The sequence below is a fragment of the Phascolarctos cinereus genome, unplaced genomic scaffold, assembly GCF_003287225.1.
Source record: "Phascolarctos cinereus isolate Bilbo 61053 unplaced genomic scaffold, phaCin_HiC Scaffold_3;HRSCAF=262, whole genome shotgun sequence".
Lineage (NCBI taxonomy): Eukaryota > Metazoa > Chordata > Mammalia > Diprotodontia > Phascolarctidae > Phascolarctos > Phascolarctos cinereus.
The window spans coordinates 228,771,075-228,787,728 of record NW_027555736.1 but is presented as its reverse complement, the minus strand read 5'-3'; the positions used below and the strand labels follow the sequence as shown (position 1 = coordinate 228,787,728).

Here is a 16,654-nt window from a genome sequence, read left to right as displayed (position 1 = left end):
TGGGGCAAGTGACTGAACTTCATCTAAGATAGCTAAGTGCTCACTCAGACTCTCCTTATATATTTTGGGTATCAACTCTGTGTTAGTCAGTTTTGTTCTGTCCTTTTTAGTATAGAGATCATTCTCCTCTGCAGAGAGAAATGAAGCAATAAAATAAGATTTGAGCACTTCTGTCTTCTCTCTATCATCAGTTATCTCATCCACCCCAAGCAAAGTTATTATCTCGTCTTCATTTCTCCTTTTTCTCTCAAGGTAGGGTTAAAAAGAGAGAGACACTTTGTTGTCCTGAGATTTCCTTGCCAGCCTCAAATTCTAAGTTTTAGTATTCCTAAAAGTTTTATTTTCTTTTGAAAGTGCAAGCTTAACTATTTCTAAAATGTTTGAATTCATTTTTCTTTTATTTTGAGTTCCAAATTCTCTCCCCACCCCCACTGAGAAGGCAAGAAAAATAAACCCATTACAAATACATATTGACATGCAAAACAGTTTTCTGCATTAGGTATGTTCCAAGGAGGGGAAAAGTGAGAAAAAGAAAAACAGAATAAAATGTTTCATTGTGTCCTCTGAGTCTGTCAGCTCTCTTTCTAAAGGTTGATAACATGAGTCCTTTGGAATTGTAATTGGTCATTATGTTGATCAGAGTTACTAAGTTTCACACTTGATTATCCTTACAATATTGCTGTTACTGTGTACATTGTTCTTCTGGTTCTGCTCACCTCACTTTGCATCAGTTCACATAAGTCTTCTCAGGTTTTGGTGAAACCATCCCCTTCATCATTTCTTACAAGAGAACGGTATTCCATCACATTCATGTACTGTCATTTGTTCAGCCACTCACCAACTGGTGAATTCATATTCTTCACCACCACAAAAAAGAACTGCTATAATTAGTTTTGTGCATATGTGTCCTCTCTTTTATTTCTTTGGGGTATAGAGCTAGTAGCAGTAACACTGGGTCAAAGGGTATATTCAATTTAATATTTGGGGGCACAGTTCCAAATTGTTAGTATTTCAGAGCATTTTTAATATGGCTGTTGGTAGCTTTGATTTCTTCTTCTAAAAGTTGCCTATTCATTTCCTTTGACTTTTTATCATTTGAGAAATGACTCTTATGCTCATGAATTTCACTCAGTTCCCTATATATTTTAGAAATGAGCCCTTTATCAGAGCAAATATGCAAGTATTTCTTTCCTAGTTCCTTGTTTTTCTTCTAATTTTAGCTGCATTGGTTTTGTTTGTGTAAAAAAATTTCAATTTAATATCATCAAAATTATCCATTTTACTTCCTGTAAACCTCTGTCTCTTGTTTGGAATGAATTCTTCCCCTCTCCATAGATCTGCCAGGTAATTTTTTCCATGTGCCACTAATTTGCTTATGATATCACCCTTGATGTCTGAATCATGTGCCCATTTTGAGCTTATCATATTATATACAATGTGAGAGGTTGGCCTGTGCCTCGTTTCTGCCAGACTACTTTCCAGGTTTCACAGTAATTTTTGTCAGATATTGAGCTCTTGCTCTACTAGCTGGCACTTGGGATTTATCAGGCACTAGGTTACTATGCTGATTTCTTTCTCTGTGTTGTATACATAATGTGTTCCACTGATCAACCTATCTATTCCTTACCAAGTACCAAATAGTTTTGATAATTATGGCTTTGTAGCATGGTTTGAGATTTGATACTACTAGTCTTACTTCCTTCCATTTTTTTTATTGATTCCCTTGATATCCTTAACCTTTTGTTCCCTAGATGAATTTTGTTATGATTTTGTCAGCCTTATAAAGTAATTCTTTAGTAGTTTGAGTCTTATGGCACTGAATAAATGAGTTAATTTAGGTAGTATTGTCCTTTTTAAATTGATTGAGGTTACTCATGAGCAATTAATATTTCTCTAGTTATTTAAATGTCCTGATCTGTGTGAAGTGTTTTGTAATTGTGTTTATGTAGTTCCTGTGGCAGGTAGACTCACAAGTTTTTTTCTGGCATTCATAGTTATTTTATTTTATTGTATTTGTTAGCCAAAGACAAGGTTTATTAGAACATCCGTCATTCCATCATATTGGTCAGACTCTTAAGGAGTCTGAACATTAGTGAGCAAGTGGCTAGATTCTAAGAATCTGAGCCCATAGTTATTTTAAATGGAATTTCTGTTGGTTTTGTTTGGTTTTGTTGTTGGTCTAACATGGTTTTTACAAGGCTGTGCCATCATCCTCCATAAGGCAGTTGCCTTTGTTCCCATGTACTGAACATTTCTTTTTAAAACTTCAGTTTGTTGGTGAGTCCCTGTGCATATATCATGCTCTTTACATTGTAAGGTCCTTGAGGACAGGTACTGTCTTTTGCCTCTTTTTGTATAGCTAGTGCTTTTATCACAGTGCCTGGCACATCGTACGCGCTTAATAAATTTTTATTGAATTGAATTTTTTCAGACAAATCACATTTTAGAATCATTTCTGTTTGGGTTATGAGAATTTCATTCTTGAATATCTCCTTGCTGTCCTGAGCTAACATACTCTGAAGCATTTTACTCCATGGGATCTTACTTTGTTTCCTCTGAACTCTTTCAAATCTGACTTTCCAATTTAGGGTACATAATACATACTGTCCAGATTTCCTCTCCTCTGTCACAAACTCTCATAGGAAGTGGTCACTTCTACCTGGGGTCCCATCATTGCTACCTCAGCATCCAGTTTTTCCTGGTAGTCAGGATCAGAATAGAAATTCTCCTTCTTGATTCCTCCACCTTTTGAAGGATGAAATTGTTATGAAGGTAGAAAGGTATTCTTAGCTTCTTTGCTTGATAATTGAAGTCCCCCATCACGAATATATCATGCCCCTATGCCAGGCTTATAATATTTCCCAAGCTCCTCATCTGTCTCTTTCTGTCCAGGTGGTCTCTAGTACTTTCATAATTAAAGGTTTTATGTATTTTCAATGGTTAGCCACCTCATAACTTGTATGATGTTATGAAAACTGTTTCTCAGAGGTCATTATGATCAGCTTAAGTAATTCCTATTTAGGTATGTTTCATAAGCTTTATGTGTAATGTTGCTAAAATGAAAGATCTTCATTGATTTTTGTGTAATTGCCTGGTAGAATAAATCATGCAGCTTTGAGCCATTGTCAATGACATTTTTTTTCCGTGACTGTTTGACAGGAACCAAGTGTTTCATATTTATGTATTATGGCTTGTCACATTTCAGAGAAGCAAGAAAGAAGCCTGGTAGCTTGTGGGTTTTTTTGCCTGTATCCTTTATAGTTTTTTTTCAATCACAAATTTAAAAAAAGTCTATAACATTGTTTTCCCTAATAGTATTTAACTTCTTTAGGAATTGTTCCATTTGTTGGTAGAAGTGATGAGGGTATAATTGTGCCTCCTTCTAGGGACTCTTGAAGCAACCATTTAATTGTGGTTTTCATTGTTAACATTGATGAGTTTCTGTTTAATAAGAATGAATTATTGGGAAATGGCCATAGCTAATCTGCTTTAACATAGCCCTTTCTAACTGTGGCACTAGCAATGGGTTCTGAATTGAAAACAGTTCCTGCTAGAGGTAAAAGGTTGCATAATAGGGCATTGGGAAGAAGGACAGCTATGAAAACAATAATTTGTTTTTGCAGGTTTGGGGGGATTGGAAGAATTTGTGAAATAATAATACTTTCTGGTTTCATTACGTTTTTGACAAGGATATTGAAAATCGTCTGTATCCTTTAAACAGGCATTTTCCAGTATCTGTTTAAGAGAGATATTCTTTAAATAACCAATACCTGGGAGGAGAGAAAAGAAAGGTGAAATAGAAATTTTGGTTTTTTGTCTCAGAGGAATACTTTATACCTAACACTATTTCATTTTTTTCTCAACACCATTCAGTATATCCCTTTTTAATGGTTTCTGGTTAAGGACACATAGTGACGTATTTTCAGAATTCTCCCAATCAATGTTTTTGGTTTTCAGCGTATTAGAATGAATGATTACACTGGTATTGACTTTATGAAGCCTTGGCAGCTGTCTGAAGTGCTTGATGGTGGAGGTGTTGGAATTATAGAAGAGAGTCAACATACAAATTGGGCTAAAGGTGATTTTGCGACTTGTCTTAATTGGCCCTGGCAGACTAAGGCTATTTTAGAGGGAAACACCCTTGAAAAGGTAATCTCTAATAAACATATGTATTTCCTATAATTCTTAATTCATTTTTTCCTTGGCATTTGATTCTGCTTAATATCAAAAAAGTAATAAAATCATCCAGTTTCTTCTGCCTACTGACTCATTAAATGTATCAAAATCTGAACCAACAATTAATTGGTTATATGGTCTTCCTTCCTTTTTATTACCTGAAAATTTTTCTAAAGAATAAGTTATATAAAACTCAACTGTATTTTCATTGAAAGTCTGGTTAATGACTTTCATTTACTGTCTAAGTCACAGGTGAAACAATTATGCTTAAAACTGAGTGAAGGGACTTCTGTGACTTCATAGTAACAACTAGGGGCTTTATGATTTGTATGATTTGAAGGTTTAGTGAGAAATTCTTGTTTCCTCCTAACTTCCAACTCACAACTTGGTCTGCCTTATGACTTGAAACTTTCCTCATTAGTTAAAGCTACCTGTTAAAATAGATGTATGTGTTGTTACTACTACCTGCAAGCACTAGTGTGGCACATCTCAACCGGAATTTTTCCTAAGAGAAGTTGGTGATTTCTAAAGGACTAATTTAGAAGACAGATAAGTTTTGAAAGGAGAATACAGGAAAAATGGTCAACAACTTGGCTTGCTGCTGACTGAAATTCTATTACAGCTGAGAGCTAAGCAGCTGGAAGGCAGCAGAGGACAATGAATACTTGGAGGAAGAAAAGGTGTTTAAGGGGCAGTAGAGTGCAGAAAGAACAATTGAAGTCCTGAAATCATACTTTACAGTTTGGCCAAATGCCGACACTGTTGAAAGCCATTAACAATCTCCATTACCTGCCTTACAGGGTTATAAGGAAATTGCTTTCCAAGTGTTATGATACCAATGTGGGGAATTATTATTATTTCATTATGGCGATAGATTTACAAATCAGATCTTAGTTGGAAGAAACCTTGGAGGTTATACAGTAATAGCCCTTCATTCTACAGATCAGGAAACTGAAACAAAGAAAAACTGGGTAACTTTCCCAAGATCACATAGCTAATTAGTGGAAGAGCTCTGTAGAAAAGCAGATAAATAAACAAATAAAAAAAAATCTTGAGCACCTGAAGCAGAGACCATGACTTCTAATATTCATGGCATTTTTTTGTTGATGAAAGAATTATCATAGTTTCCCTTCTTTTCCACGTCTTTTCATCTTTGGTCCTCTGGAATTATGATTGGTTATTGCATTGATTAGAATTTTTAAGTACTCCAAAACCTTTTTTTTTCAATATTGTTATACTTTAAATATTATCCCGGTTCTGCCCATGTCCCTCTGCATAAGTTCAAGTAGTCCCAAATTTCTGTGAAATTCTTTCTTTCATTATTTCTTATAGCACAATAATATTCCATTATATTAATATGTTGTAATTGGTTCATCCATTCAAATGATGGGCACCCCTATAGATTCCATTTCTCTGCCACTACAAAAAGTGCTACTATAAATATTTTTTTACGTATAAGACCTTTTCCTTTTTCTTTGATTTCTATACCACCAGTAGTGATATAGCTAAGTTAAAGGGAATATACAGTTTAATAACCCTTTGGGGATTGTTCCCAAGTATTTGCAAAATGGCTATTATCATTTATTCTGCCAATAGCATGTCAGTGTCCCTATTTTCCCATAGTCACAACGTTTGACATTTTGAAGGTTGAACTTTGGCTTGAGGCTTTGATCAGAGATTCTGTATTCTAATGCTGCCGTTTTTTTGGATAGCATGTATTAGTATTTCAATGAAGAAAACTGCCTCTTCCAATGCCAATTGGCAACTGTTTGGCAGCTGAGTATGAGAGTTATTGGTGGTCACTGAGAAGTTATGTGACTTGCCCACAGTCACACAGCCAATTGTGACAGGCATGCTTTGCCATACCGCTTTTGGTCCAGCCTTATACTTTAGTTCCCTTAGAGTATAGATACTTTAACATAACAGAAATTATACAGGGTTAATTTCTACCAATGTTTCCTGTTTAAACTCTAATAGAAATCGATAGTGTGATATTAAAATATGTGCATATTTTATTTTAGGTAGACCCACAACTTGCAGATGGACACCTTTCTTACTTTCTTGGTGCTATTGGTATAATGGGATTGACTTCTTTGCTTGGAATTAAAGAAAAAGGTCATATAAGTGTTGGATCCAACCAGACAATGGTTGTCAGTGGAGCTGCAGGTGCTTGTGGATCATTGGCTGGCCAGGTAAACTCTGCTCATGATTACTTACTTGATTTTTAAAAAGACACATCTGTAACTGAAGTCACAATGTAAAACTAGACAGGCAGAAGTATAAGACTGAGAAGCACAGGTAATGTTTTGCCTAAATAGTTCTGAGAGACGGGTTGTGTTGAACTAGTCAACCATGTTACTGCTGTTCTTACAAATAAACATGCTGCGATTTGGCAGTTTATTTGGGGTGTAGTTCTCCATTTATGAGAAATTTAGATAAAACAGAATTAGGTTTAAATGAGCGAATGCTATGATGGAAACAATCAGAAAAAACCACCTCTCTGAGATTTCATATTCTAATGAGTAAATCTGCTAAAACCATAAGTTCTCTGGTTTTTAAAATTTCCAAATAAATGATAAATCATTGGGCACAAAAATATAGAATTTAGTACAGATATACTCAGTTTAATGTTACTCTAAGTAATGTCATTTTAGAAGAACATCTTAATACATTATAACCAAAAACACTACAACATTGTGAAATTGTTACAGTATAATTTGGTATAAATCAAATAGCTGGTGACAATCTGAGTTCCCGTTTACTCCCCCTTGGCCATAACTTTTGAACATCAGTTGGGTTATTGATAGGTTCTTTAGCATTATTTCTGTGGACCTACCTGCTCCCTGGTTGTTTTACCTGCTGTATTTTTTTCAGAACCAATGACTGGCCTTTAGAGTAAGCTTTTAAACATTTTCGTAGCATGTCTATATATATATATATATATATGTTTTATACAGATTAAATGTAATAAACATATTCATAATGAGAACTTACAGAGTGCAGTTTTTTCTGAATACTTTTTTGGAATCTCTCAGGCTCAGAAATTTAGGTTCACATTATAGCATTGTGATATATGTTAATGGTCTGATGTTTCCTTTTATGAAACTATATCTAAGATATCTACTTGTAAACTCAAAGTCACTCTCTGTTCTACTTACATGTTTATGATTTGTTTTAAACATCACATTGTATCCTGTATCATTGTATCTCTCTAAGTCTTTCAGTAACCTTTGGTGAAAAGTTTAAAAATTGTGACCCCACCTGAACTGTAGTAAATGCCAGTACACACTTGCAGTTGCTTACAGCTTTTCCACCATTCTAGGTACTGTTATACAAATATAAAACTATTTAATATCCAAACTGTTATTTTTATAGATTGGCCGTTTGGAAGGCTGTTCCAGAGTGGTGGGAATTTGTGGAACAGATGAGAAGTGCTCCATCTTGGTCTCAGAACTGGGCTTTGATGCTGCAATTAATTATAAGAAAGGGAATGTGGCAGAAGAACTCCGCAAGGTGTGCCCATCTGGAGTGGACGTTTACTTTGACAATGTTGGTGGTGACATCAGCGATACTGTTATACGCCAGGTGATTGATCACTTCCTGCTATAAATTTGAATGATTCTTATTTCTGTTGTTTTACACACACACACACACACACACACACACACACACACACACACACACACACTTTGTTGCTCACCATCCAAAACCAGTTCCACCAAGTTCTATGCTTGCTCTGATAGAGCAGTCTGATGGTTTATTACTGCCTTCTTCAAGGCAGTCATGCTCAGCATCTCGTTTGTGTCTCTTGCAGAGCTACGATAAGAACAGTTAGTCAGCAAGCTCTGACTAACTACCTGCTGAGTGTCTGCCACTACGGATCCAAAGAAAAAAGCAAAACAGATGTTGCCCTCCCAAGAGAGGAGACATTACATACACTTACAAATATATAAAAAGTAAATAGAAGATGCTTTCGGAGAGGGAGGGCATTAGTAGCTGCTGAAATCAAGATAGTGAATCTTGTACTTGAGCTGAGTTTTCAAGGAAAATGGGAGTTCCAAGAGATGGTGGTGAGAAGAGACTGCATTTTAGTCATTTGGGGGCAGCCAGTGCAAAGACAGGTAGGTGGCACAGTGGCCAGGCCTAGAACCAGGAAGAGTCTTCATCTCTCCCGAGTTCAAATTGGGCCTCAGACACTTATTAGCTATGTGACCCTGGACAAGTCACTCTGTTTGCCTCAACTATAAAATGTAAAATTAAAAAGTTCCTCATCTGTAAAGTGAGCTAGAGAAGGAAATGGCAAACCACTCCAGTATCTTTACCCAGAAAACCCCAAATGCGGTCACAAGGAGTTGGACCAGAATGAAAACGGCTGAACAGCAACAATACAAAGTCATGGAGAGGGGAAATGGAGCATTGCGTGTGAGGCAGCACTAGTGGGCCAGTGTGCCTGGACCACTGAGTGTGTAGAGGAGAGTTACCTGGAAGAAGACCGGAAAGGCAGGAAGGGGCCAGTGTGTGAAGATCATGAAGTGAAAAACAGAGCAGTTTTATTTGATCTTGGAGGTGAGAGGGAGCCACTGAAGTGTATTGAGTTTAGGTGTGATGTTGTCAGAGAGGTACTTCAGGAAAATCACTTTGGCAGCTTTGTGGAGGTTGGAGTGGAGGGGAGAGACACTTGAGGAAGGGAAGCTACTACAATAGTCCAGTCAACAGGTGTTACTGGCCTGAACTAGGGTGGTGGCAGTGTGAAAGAAAGAAATTTCAAAAGAGTAGAAATGACGAGATCTGCAACAGACTGGATATGGGATGAGTGAAAGGGAGCAGAGTGTAATTAGAGCAAGGCTAAAGGCCTGGGATAGTCCTGGGGATTGCAGGAATTTGGAGGTCATGATGAACATGGAGAATAGGTTTAAGAAGAGTAAAGCATTGTCACACTCTGAAAATAAATGACCAAAGAGCCAGAGAGATTATGCACCAACTCTTAAACTCCGGAAATATGAAAGAGCTCACAGAGATTATACACCAACTGTTAACTGTAACCAAAGAACCACAGAGGTTATAGGAAATGATGTATACCAACTATCCAATCTGAAAAGCAAAAGAAGATGAAAGCAAAGAGCTCCCCGAGTTTATAGACAAAGAGCCTTCTTTATTCCACTAGAGGAGGAAAACCAGACACGTGTGCCAGGGTCCCCTCTAAGACCAAAGCAGCAAGGCTCAGCCCTTTTACACATAGCTGTGCCCAGACAGAGAACAAAGCACTGAGGGGTGACCACAGGAGTGAAGCGCAATAGTGACAAAGAGGTGAGTTTGCCTAGTGACCAAAGATCTATTCTTGGCAGGGCTTCATGACCAGAACATGGTTGCTTTAGATGCTTCTCTGAGCTCAGGGACCACTTGGAGCTGGTTTAAGCCAGTTCTGTGATTTAGCTGCAGCTGAGTTCATCCAGAGGGTGAGTGCAAAGGATTATTGTTATGCCAAGCTCAGGACTTGGCTCTGGAAAACAAAGAGAGCAGCAAAAAGAGCAGTCTTAGGGTGAGGGTCTTGACAGCACAAAGACAGATAGAACTATAAGAGATTAGAATAAAATAGAGAAATGTCAGCTACTCATCATGGAAGTGGAATATTTTGGGGCAATTGTGAGATGAAGGGCATCTCTCTCAGCTTTGTATAGCTGAGGTGGAGTGAAGAAATGGCTCATGGGAGTTAAATAGATTAAAGGAATGGGAGGTTAGGGTATTTCTGGAAATATCATGATATTCATGTTGAATTCCTTAATATAAAGCATGAACTTGGATGGAAAAGGAGCCAAGGCACTGCATGCATTGAGACAAGAGGAGGAATATCCTTGGGCTTGGTAGACAATAGACACCTCAATCTGAGTGATAAATATGGATAGTGACTCTTAAATGAGGACAGTTTGCTGAGTGATGGCAGAGGGAGAGTCTGAAAGCATTAAAGAGGACCAAGAAGTATTCCACCTCTCCTCCTGGGACCAGTGAGTTGGGGAGTTTGAGAGAAGGTGCAACCCATCCTAGAACGAATGCAAGTGATGAAGTGTCATTGAGTAATCAGGTCTTAATGAGTGCCAGAAGATGGAGGTAGCATGAGAGAAGCAGACCTAAGAATCAGAGAACTTTGTTAATTATATAGATCAAGAATTCGCGAGGACGGAATAGAAGGGTGAAAAGATATGGAGTTAGATGTTTTCTAGATAGTGTTGAACATTTAGCTTTTTGCTAATCAACAGGCATTTACTGTGCACCTACTGTGTTCCAGGCATCATGCAGAATGGGGGATATAGTGCCAAAAGTGCAACAGTCCTTGCCCTCAAGCAAGGCATTCTGTCAAATGAGATAATCTAATCCTTTTCTCATTAATTCTTCCAAGTAAATGAATTAATGTTATTTCTTCATAAGTAGTAAGCTTTTGATGTCTTTTATGGTTGTCATAAAGAATATGGAAAATATATTAGGAAGAAAAAATAATTACATGTAATCATGCCATTAGGAAAGAAAGGCATACATGAGCTAGGTGCAATCAAATGATGGCTGATCTTGGGGTGCGCTCAAGGTTTCTCAGAAAGAAACAGAATTGTCTTTGCTAGAATCAAAGGACTCTTCCTGTCTCACCATCATCCAGTTTCTACTTACTACTCCCAACATGTCCAGTTGGGAAGCTAAGAGAATAAACTGAAATGACTACAAGTGGATGAACATTTTATGTTTTATAGAGTTTTAGTATTTCACTGTCAGTTGTTACATATCACTTTACTAGATAGTTTAGCCTAATTTGAAGTGAAGTGAAATTTTGAAAATGAGCTTCTGTTTCCTTAAAATTACAGAATCCTTAGTATTACATTTTTTTTCCTGAGTAGCAAGTTTCACCTTCCCTCTATATATCCATTTGCTTACCATTCGATGTTCATAAATACATGCCATAGATAAGAGTCCACTCTCTCTCCCCAAAAATCTCTAAGTTAGTATTGTGTTTTGGGTTCTTTTAGGCAATTGTGGTTAAGTGACTTGCCCAGGGTGATACAGCTAGTAAGTGTGAAGTGTTTGGTCTGAGGCCGGATTTGAACCCAGGTCCTCCTGACTTCAGGGCAGGTGCTCTATCCACTGTGCCACCTAGCTGCCCCTCTAAGTTACTATTAATGGAATAGTCAGGGTATTTCTTTTCTTGTACCTTCCAAGGATGCTTTCATTGACACTTATTATTATTTTAATAAGTCTTTTTTTAATTTTAAAAACATTTTTATTTAAAGTTTTGAGTTCCGAATTCTCTCTTCCTCCCTTCCTCCTCCTCTCCCCTCCTCCCCCATCCCTGAGATGGCAAGCAGATATAGTTTATACATGTGCAATCATGTAAAATATTTCCATATTAGTTATTTGTACAAGAAGAGTCAAATAAAAGGAAAAAATGAAAGAAAGAGAGAAATAGCATGCTTCAGTCTGTATTCAAACAATATCAGTTCTTTCTCTGGAGGCAGATCTTCATGCTTTATCATTAGTCCTTTGGGATTGTCTTGGATCATTGAATTGCTGAGAATAGCTAACTCATTCACAGTTCTTCATCGAACAGTATTGTTACTGTGTACAATGTTCTTCTGGTTTTGTTCACTGTACTTTCCATCACTTTGTGTAAGTCTTTCCAAGTTTGTCTGAAATCATCCTGCTTATCATTTCTTGTAGCACAATAATATCACATTACAATCATATATCATAGCTTGTTTAGCCATTTCCCAATTGATATTGACACTTATTCCATGAAAACATTCATTCTTTTCATAAAGCAGCTTCATATTTAGTAACTACAGAGAAACATCTATTTCTTGGGGGAGATATTAATCATTTTTCTCTGAACAGATGAATCAGAACAGCCATATTATCCTGTGTGGCCAGATCTCTCAGTACAATAATAATATGCCTCATCTTCCCCCATTGCTTCCTGAAATAGAGTCAATTCTGAAAACAAAAAACATCACAAGGTATTCTTTCTTTTCTTCATTTACTACCATATTAAAATCATATATGCAATATGCTGTATGTATATATGTAAATATATACACACAGAGATATGCTTTTTTGCCCAGAGCTGTTCCCCCATCCCAATCCAATCCAATAAAGGTTTTATGAAGTGCCTAATATGTGCCAGCCATTTTGCTAAGGGCTAGGAATACTGTTAATAAAGACAGTTCTTGCCTTCAAGGAGCTTATGATCTAATGGGGGGAGACAACATACAAAAAGAGCAGGAAAGGTGTGAGGGGAAGTGCATTGGGGAATACTGGGGAGCATCGTGTTCCCTGGAGTTGAGACTAGGCAGAGAAGCAGATGCAATGTGGACAAAGGAGCTGAGAGCCTACCTTCTGCCCTTTGTAAAGGAAGGCATTGGGAAGGCTTTGGTACTTCACCTGCCAGCCCTCCAATCAAAGAGGAGAGTAGAATGAGGGAGGTCAGGGCAATCAGGGCTTGATTTAGCATCATGGTTTATGAGATTAGATGTAATGAGGTTATCCTGGGAGGGGCATCTTATTCCTTGGAGTACAAACCCAGCAGAGTAGTGCTATGCATTTAAAAACCACTTGAAGCCAGGTAAACAGGTTCTGTTAACTCATGATTATTTTGACATTGACTTCCTGTTATCTTTTATTTTCATAACATTTGTCTAAACCACATCTGACTGAACTGAACATGATTAAGCCATGATATTTGTTCCATGAAAAGATTTCAGAGGCTTGTGAAAGTATCTGATCTTGCTTTTCTCCTGTTTTAGATGTCTCTCTTTTATTTTGCAATAGGGAACCGTTTGGGGTGCTTGAACACAAGGACAAATTTGAGTCTGGAATTCTACAACTGAGTCAGTGGTTTAAAGAAGGAAAATTAAAGGTAGGACTTGATGCTATGTCCTTATTAATTTATTCCTTTTATCTTATTCCTCAAATGTAGTGAGCCTGAATTTCTGTATAGTTTGAAAAATCAGATTGTTATCCTGGGTATAGTTAGTTCAAATTATATAGCTGGGATAAGTGTCCAGTTGCTCACTACAGTTAATTTAAATAAAAATCATACTGATATGAAGATTATATTACTTTGTTTCTGAGGGGATTCTAGTACTGAGATAAGATTTGAATAAAAATCTCTAGTTCATGGATTCTCAAAGGGTGATCCATGAATCTCAAGGTACCACCAAAACCCTTTTAGAGGGTCCTTGACGTCAATATTATTTTCCTAAGAATACTAAAAAATTATTTAACTATTAAAATGCTCCTCCATTTCCCAACTATCTATCCATTTGAGGCTGAATTATCTTCATATCCTTTAACCAAAACAATGTATCACAACAGACTGAACTGAACGTAGAAGCATATAGGAGAATCAAGCTGTTTTCTGCTAAAATACACATTAAAGAGATTTGCAAAAATATGGAAAGCAATGCTATGTTACTGTAAATTTTTTTTTGGGATAACAGTTATTTTTCATGAAAAGTTCATATAAATATATAACAGATTTATCATTATTTTAGAATGAATAAACATTTTTAAATATCCATTTCATTTCTAACTGGAAAACACTAATAACCACAGGTCATGGGAATGAAAGCTATTTGGGGTCCTCAGCAATTTTTAAGGGTGCAAAGGGACCCTGAGACCAAAAAGTTTGTGAACCAGTAGTTTAGACCAGTGATATCAAACTCAAATAGAAGCTAATCTCTGCAGGCTACATCTTCGCTTCGGAAACCAAAAATTAACATATCTATGATGTGTTTTATTTTTATTTACTTTTGTTAAGTATTTCCCAATTACATTTTAATCTGGTCCAGAGGATGTCAACAACTCTGATGTAGAGTATTGCTATTTAATTGTAGACTATCTTGCTGGTTAGAAGCACTGGACTTCCCTTCTATGTTGTCTACCCCCATTAGACTGAGCTTCTTGAGAGCAGGAACTAACTGTCTTTTGCTTTTCTGTATCCCCAGCATTTAGCGCAATATCTGTTACACAGTAGGCATTCAATAAATGCGGATTAACTTCTTTTAACTTATCCCTCATTATTTCTTCTTTTCCCTCAATCTCTGAATAAGAGGCAGATCCTTCCAAGCCCTCTATTTGTGCACTTCCTTTCATCCTCTCCCATATTCTCTGGAACACTGCCTCTTCATGAGACTGTTACCTTTGGGGACGGGTTGAAGATTGTTGACTTGGATGATTAACTTATTCCATCCACAAACATTTATTAACTTACTACTGTGTGCTAGGCACTGGGGATACAAAGAGAAAAACGAAACAGTCCGTGCCATCCAGAAGCACATTCTGTCTGTTGAGGCAATAGATACAAAATAGAACATTATGCAAATGTGTGCAAAAGAAACACAAAGGTAATTTGGCAGAGGAGGCATTAGCACGTTGGAGGATCGGGAAAGGTGTCATGTAGGGGGTGGCACTTGACCTAAGATCGGAAGGAAATGAAGGATTCTAAGAGGCAGAGTTGAGGAGAGATATTACCTGTGCAGAGACAGGAAGGAATGCTGTGTGTTCTGCAACTCATAGTCTTTGTTGCTGCAGGAGACTAAAAGGTTAAGTGACTCACCCAGCATCACATAGTCAGCAGCAGGACTGGAATCCAGGCTGTGTCTCTGGCTGACTTATCTACTGTACCTGTTATTATTACTGTTTTTATTGTTATTGATAATAAACTCAAAGAAAATGAAATATGAGAAGTATACCGTCTTTTATCACTTCAAAGTACTTGGGTTCCTTCACAGCTTATTTATGGCTGTTTTTTTTTTGTCAAGTTTCCTTCCATACTTCCATGTTAACACAAAGTGTTGAATACTCATTATTGGCTTTTTTTTTCTTCAGCACAACAATTTTCCTTTTTTTTTTTTTTTAAATGTCAGCTTTAATTTGATAGAGAACTAAGAGTAAAATAAAATTAACCTGACCCTACATATAGGCCATAAACAGATCTGTCCACGTGAGAGACGGTACAAATCTAATCCTGGCTCATCATACATTCTCAGTTGTTACTTCAAGAATGTATTGCATGCTTGTTCAGTGAATAAAGCACTGTGCTTGCTAGACACTGAAGAGAATGCAAAAGAATTAAAGGACAAAGTTCTTGCCCCAAGGGCTTGCAATCTAGTTAGGGAGGTATGACATTCAGTGGAGGGCCTACCCCAAAGGCAACTCCTATCCATCAGAAGTTCTAAGCCTCAGTGTCACTTCCAGGGACTCAAATACAATGAGCTGAATACCCGTAAGATAACTTCTTGGTGACATCATTTGCCACTATGTTTGGATAAGTTCTGGAGCTGGTAAAAAGTTGAGTTCATTCTGGTACAGTAGACCAGAAGACTAGGTATTTACTTGCCCTAGCATTCAGATAGAGCTCACTGCCACCTCTTGCCTACATTTCCAGCTTCCCAGCATGAAGAATGATAACCTATGGAAACTGCTTCTGCACCAGAATTCTCAGTTATATTGGGACTAGAAAAAAATGGAACCCAGTCAACTGCTTCTTCCCATATCTTGTGGCGAACAGATTCCCACCTCCTGCTCCCTGTGTCCCTGTAATTGAGGTTGCCATCTACTGAGGTGAAAACCCACCTCTTCTAACAGTCTTTACTCTCTCATCCCTATCTACTTTAGTTCTTTCCATCCACAGACTGTTTTCTTGTCCTTCCATTCCATTATGCTTTCTGGAGCCCCATCTTCATGGTGAATCCCATCTCTAGATCCCTTCCTTTTGCATCCTTTCCACATTCTTACAGTCATGGAAACCTGGCTCCCTCTCATACATACTACACCCCTGGCCGTCTTCTCTGGAATGCCTTCCAAATGGACTAGAAAGAGAAGTTGACATACTCCTTGATCCTCATTGCTATGTCTATACTGTCCCCCTTTACCCCATTACTCAGCAACTCATTCTCCTTTGAAGTCCACTTCCTTCATCTCCATTGCCCCATACAAATCCTAGTCAGCTATGTCCTGGCTTCCAGGTGATTCTCCTTTCTTTCTCAAGGAATTCAATACCTGTCTCATAGTCTTTGCCACCCCTGATTTACCCACATATTCAGGGACTTGAGCATACGTGATGATGTCCCTGGAACTCCCAATTCACCAACTTCTTCAACGGCCACTTCTTCCTTCCACCCACAAGAATAGTCACATCTTAGAATTCACAAACTTCACTATCATGCTAGTTACTTCCTTGATCTTGAATGCTGCAATTCTGTCTGATGATGACCTTCTCTGTCCTTCCATCTCTTCCTTTGTCTCACTTCTCCTAAACTTATTCTTTGTCCTCAGCAGAACTTCCCTACCTTTTCCTATTTTTCCAGTCTATTATCCCTATACTCACCTCACTTTCCTCCCTTTAGTTTTGACCCTGTAATTGACTCTCTATTTATATATATATATTTTTGTAGCTGTGATCTTACCTAGCATTTTTCAGCTCCATTTATTGATAATT

At 37.5% G+C, this 16,654-nt stretch overlaps 1 protein-coding gene across 6 annotated transcripts in view; it reads left to right on the top strand.

The window, feature by feature from the left end:
- Positions 1-16,654, top strand: part of LOC110208346 (prostaglandin reductase 2-like) — a 51,813-nt gene that overhangs the window by 30,179 nt on the left and 4,980 nt on the right. For 5 of the 6 annotated variants that reach the window (XM_078151479.1, XM_020986321.2, XM_020986319.2 and 2 more), the window contains 5 exons: positions 3,958-4,149; positions 6,198-6,368; positions 7,552-7,761; positions 12,049-12,170; positions 12,982-13,069. In XM_078151479.1, coding sequence (XP_078007605.1) covers positions 3,958-4,149; positions 6,198-6,368; positions 7,552-7,761; positions 12,049-12,170; positions 12,982-13,069 — 783 coding nt within the window. The remainder of the gene's footprint in view (positions 1-3,957; positions 4,150-6,197; positions 6,369-7,551; positions 7,762-12,048; positions 12,171-12,981; positions 13,070-16,654) is intronic. The other variant, XM_020986323.2, reaches the window with a different exon arrangement.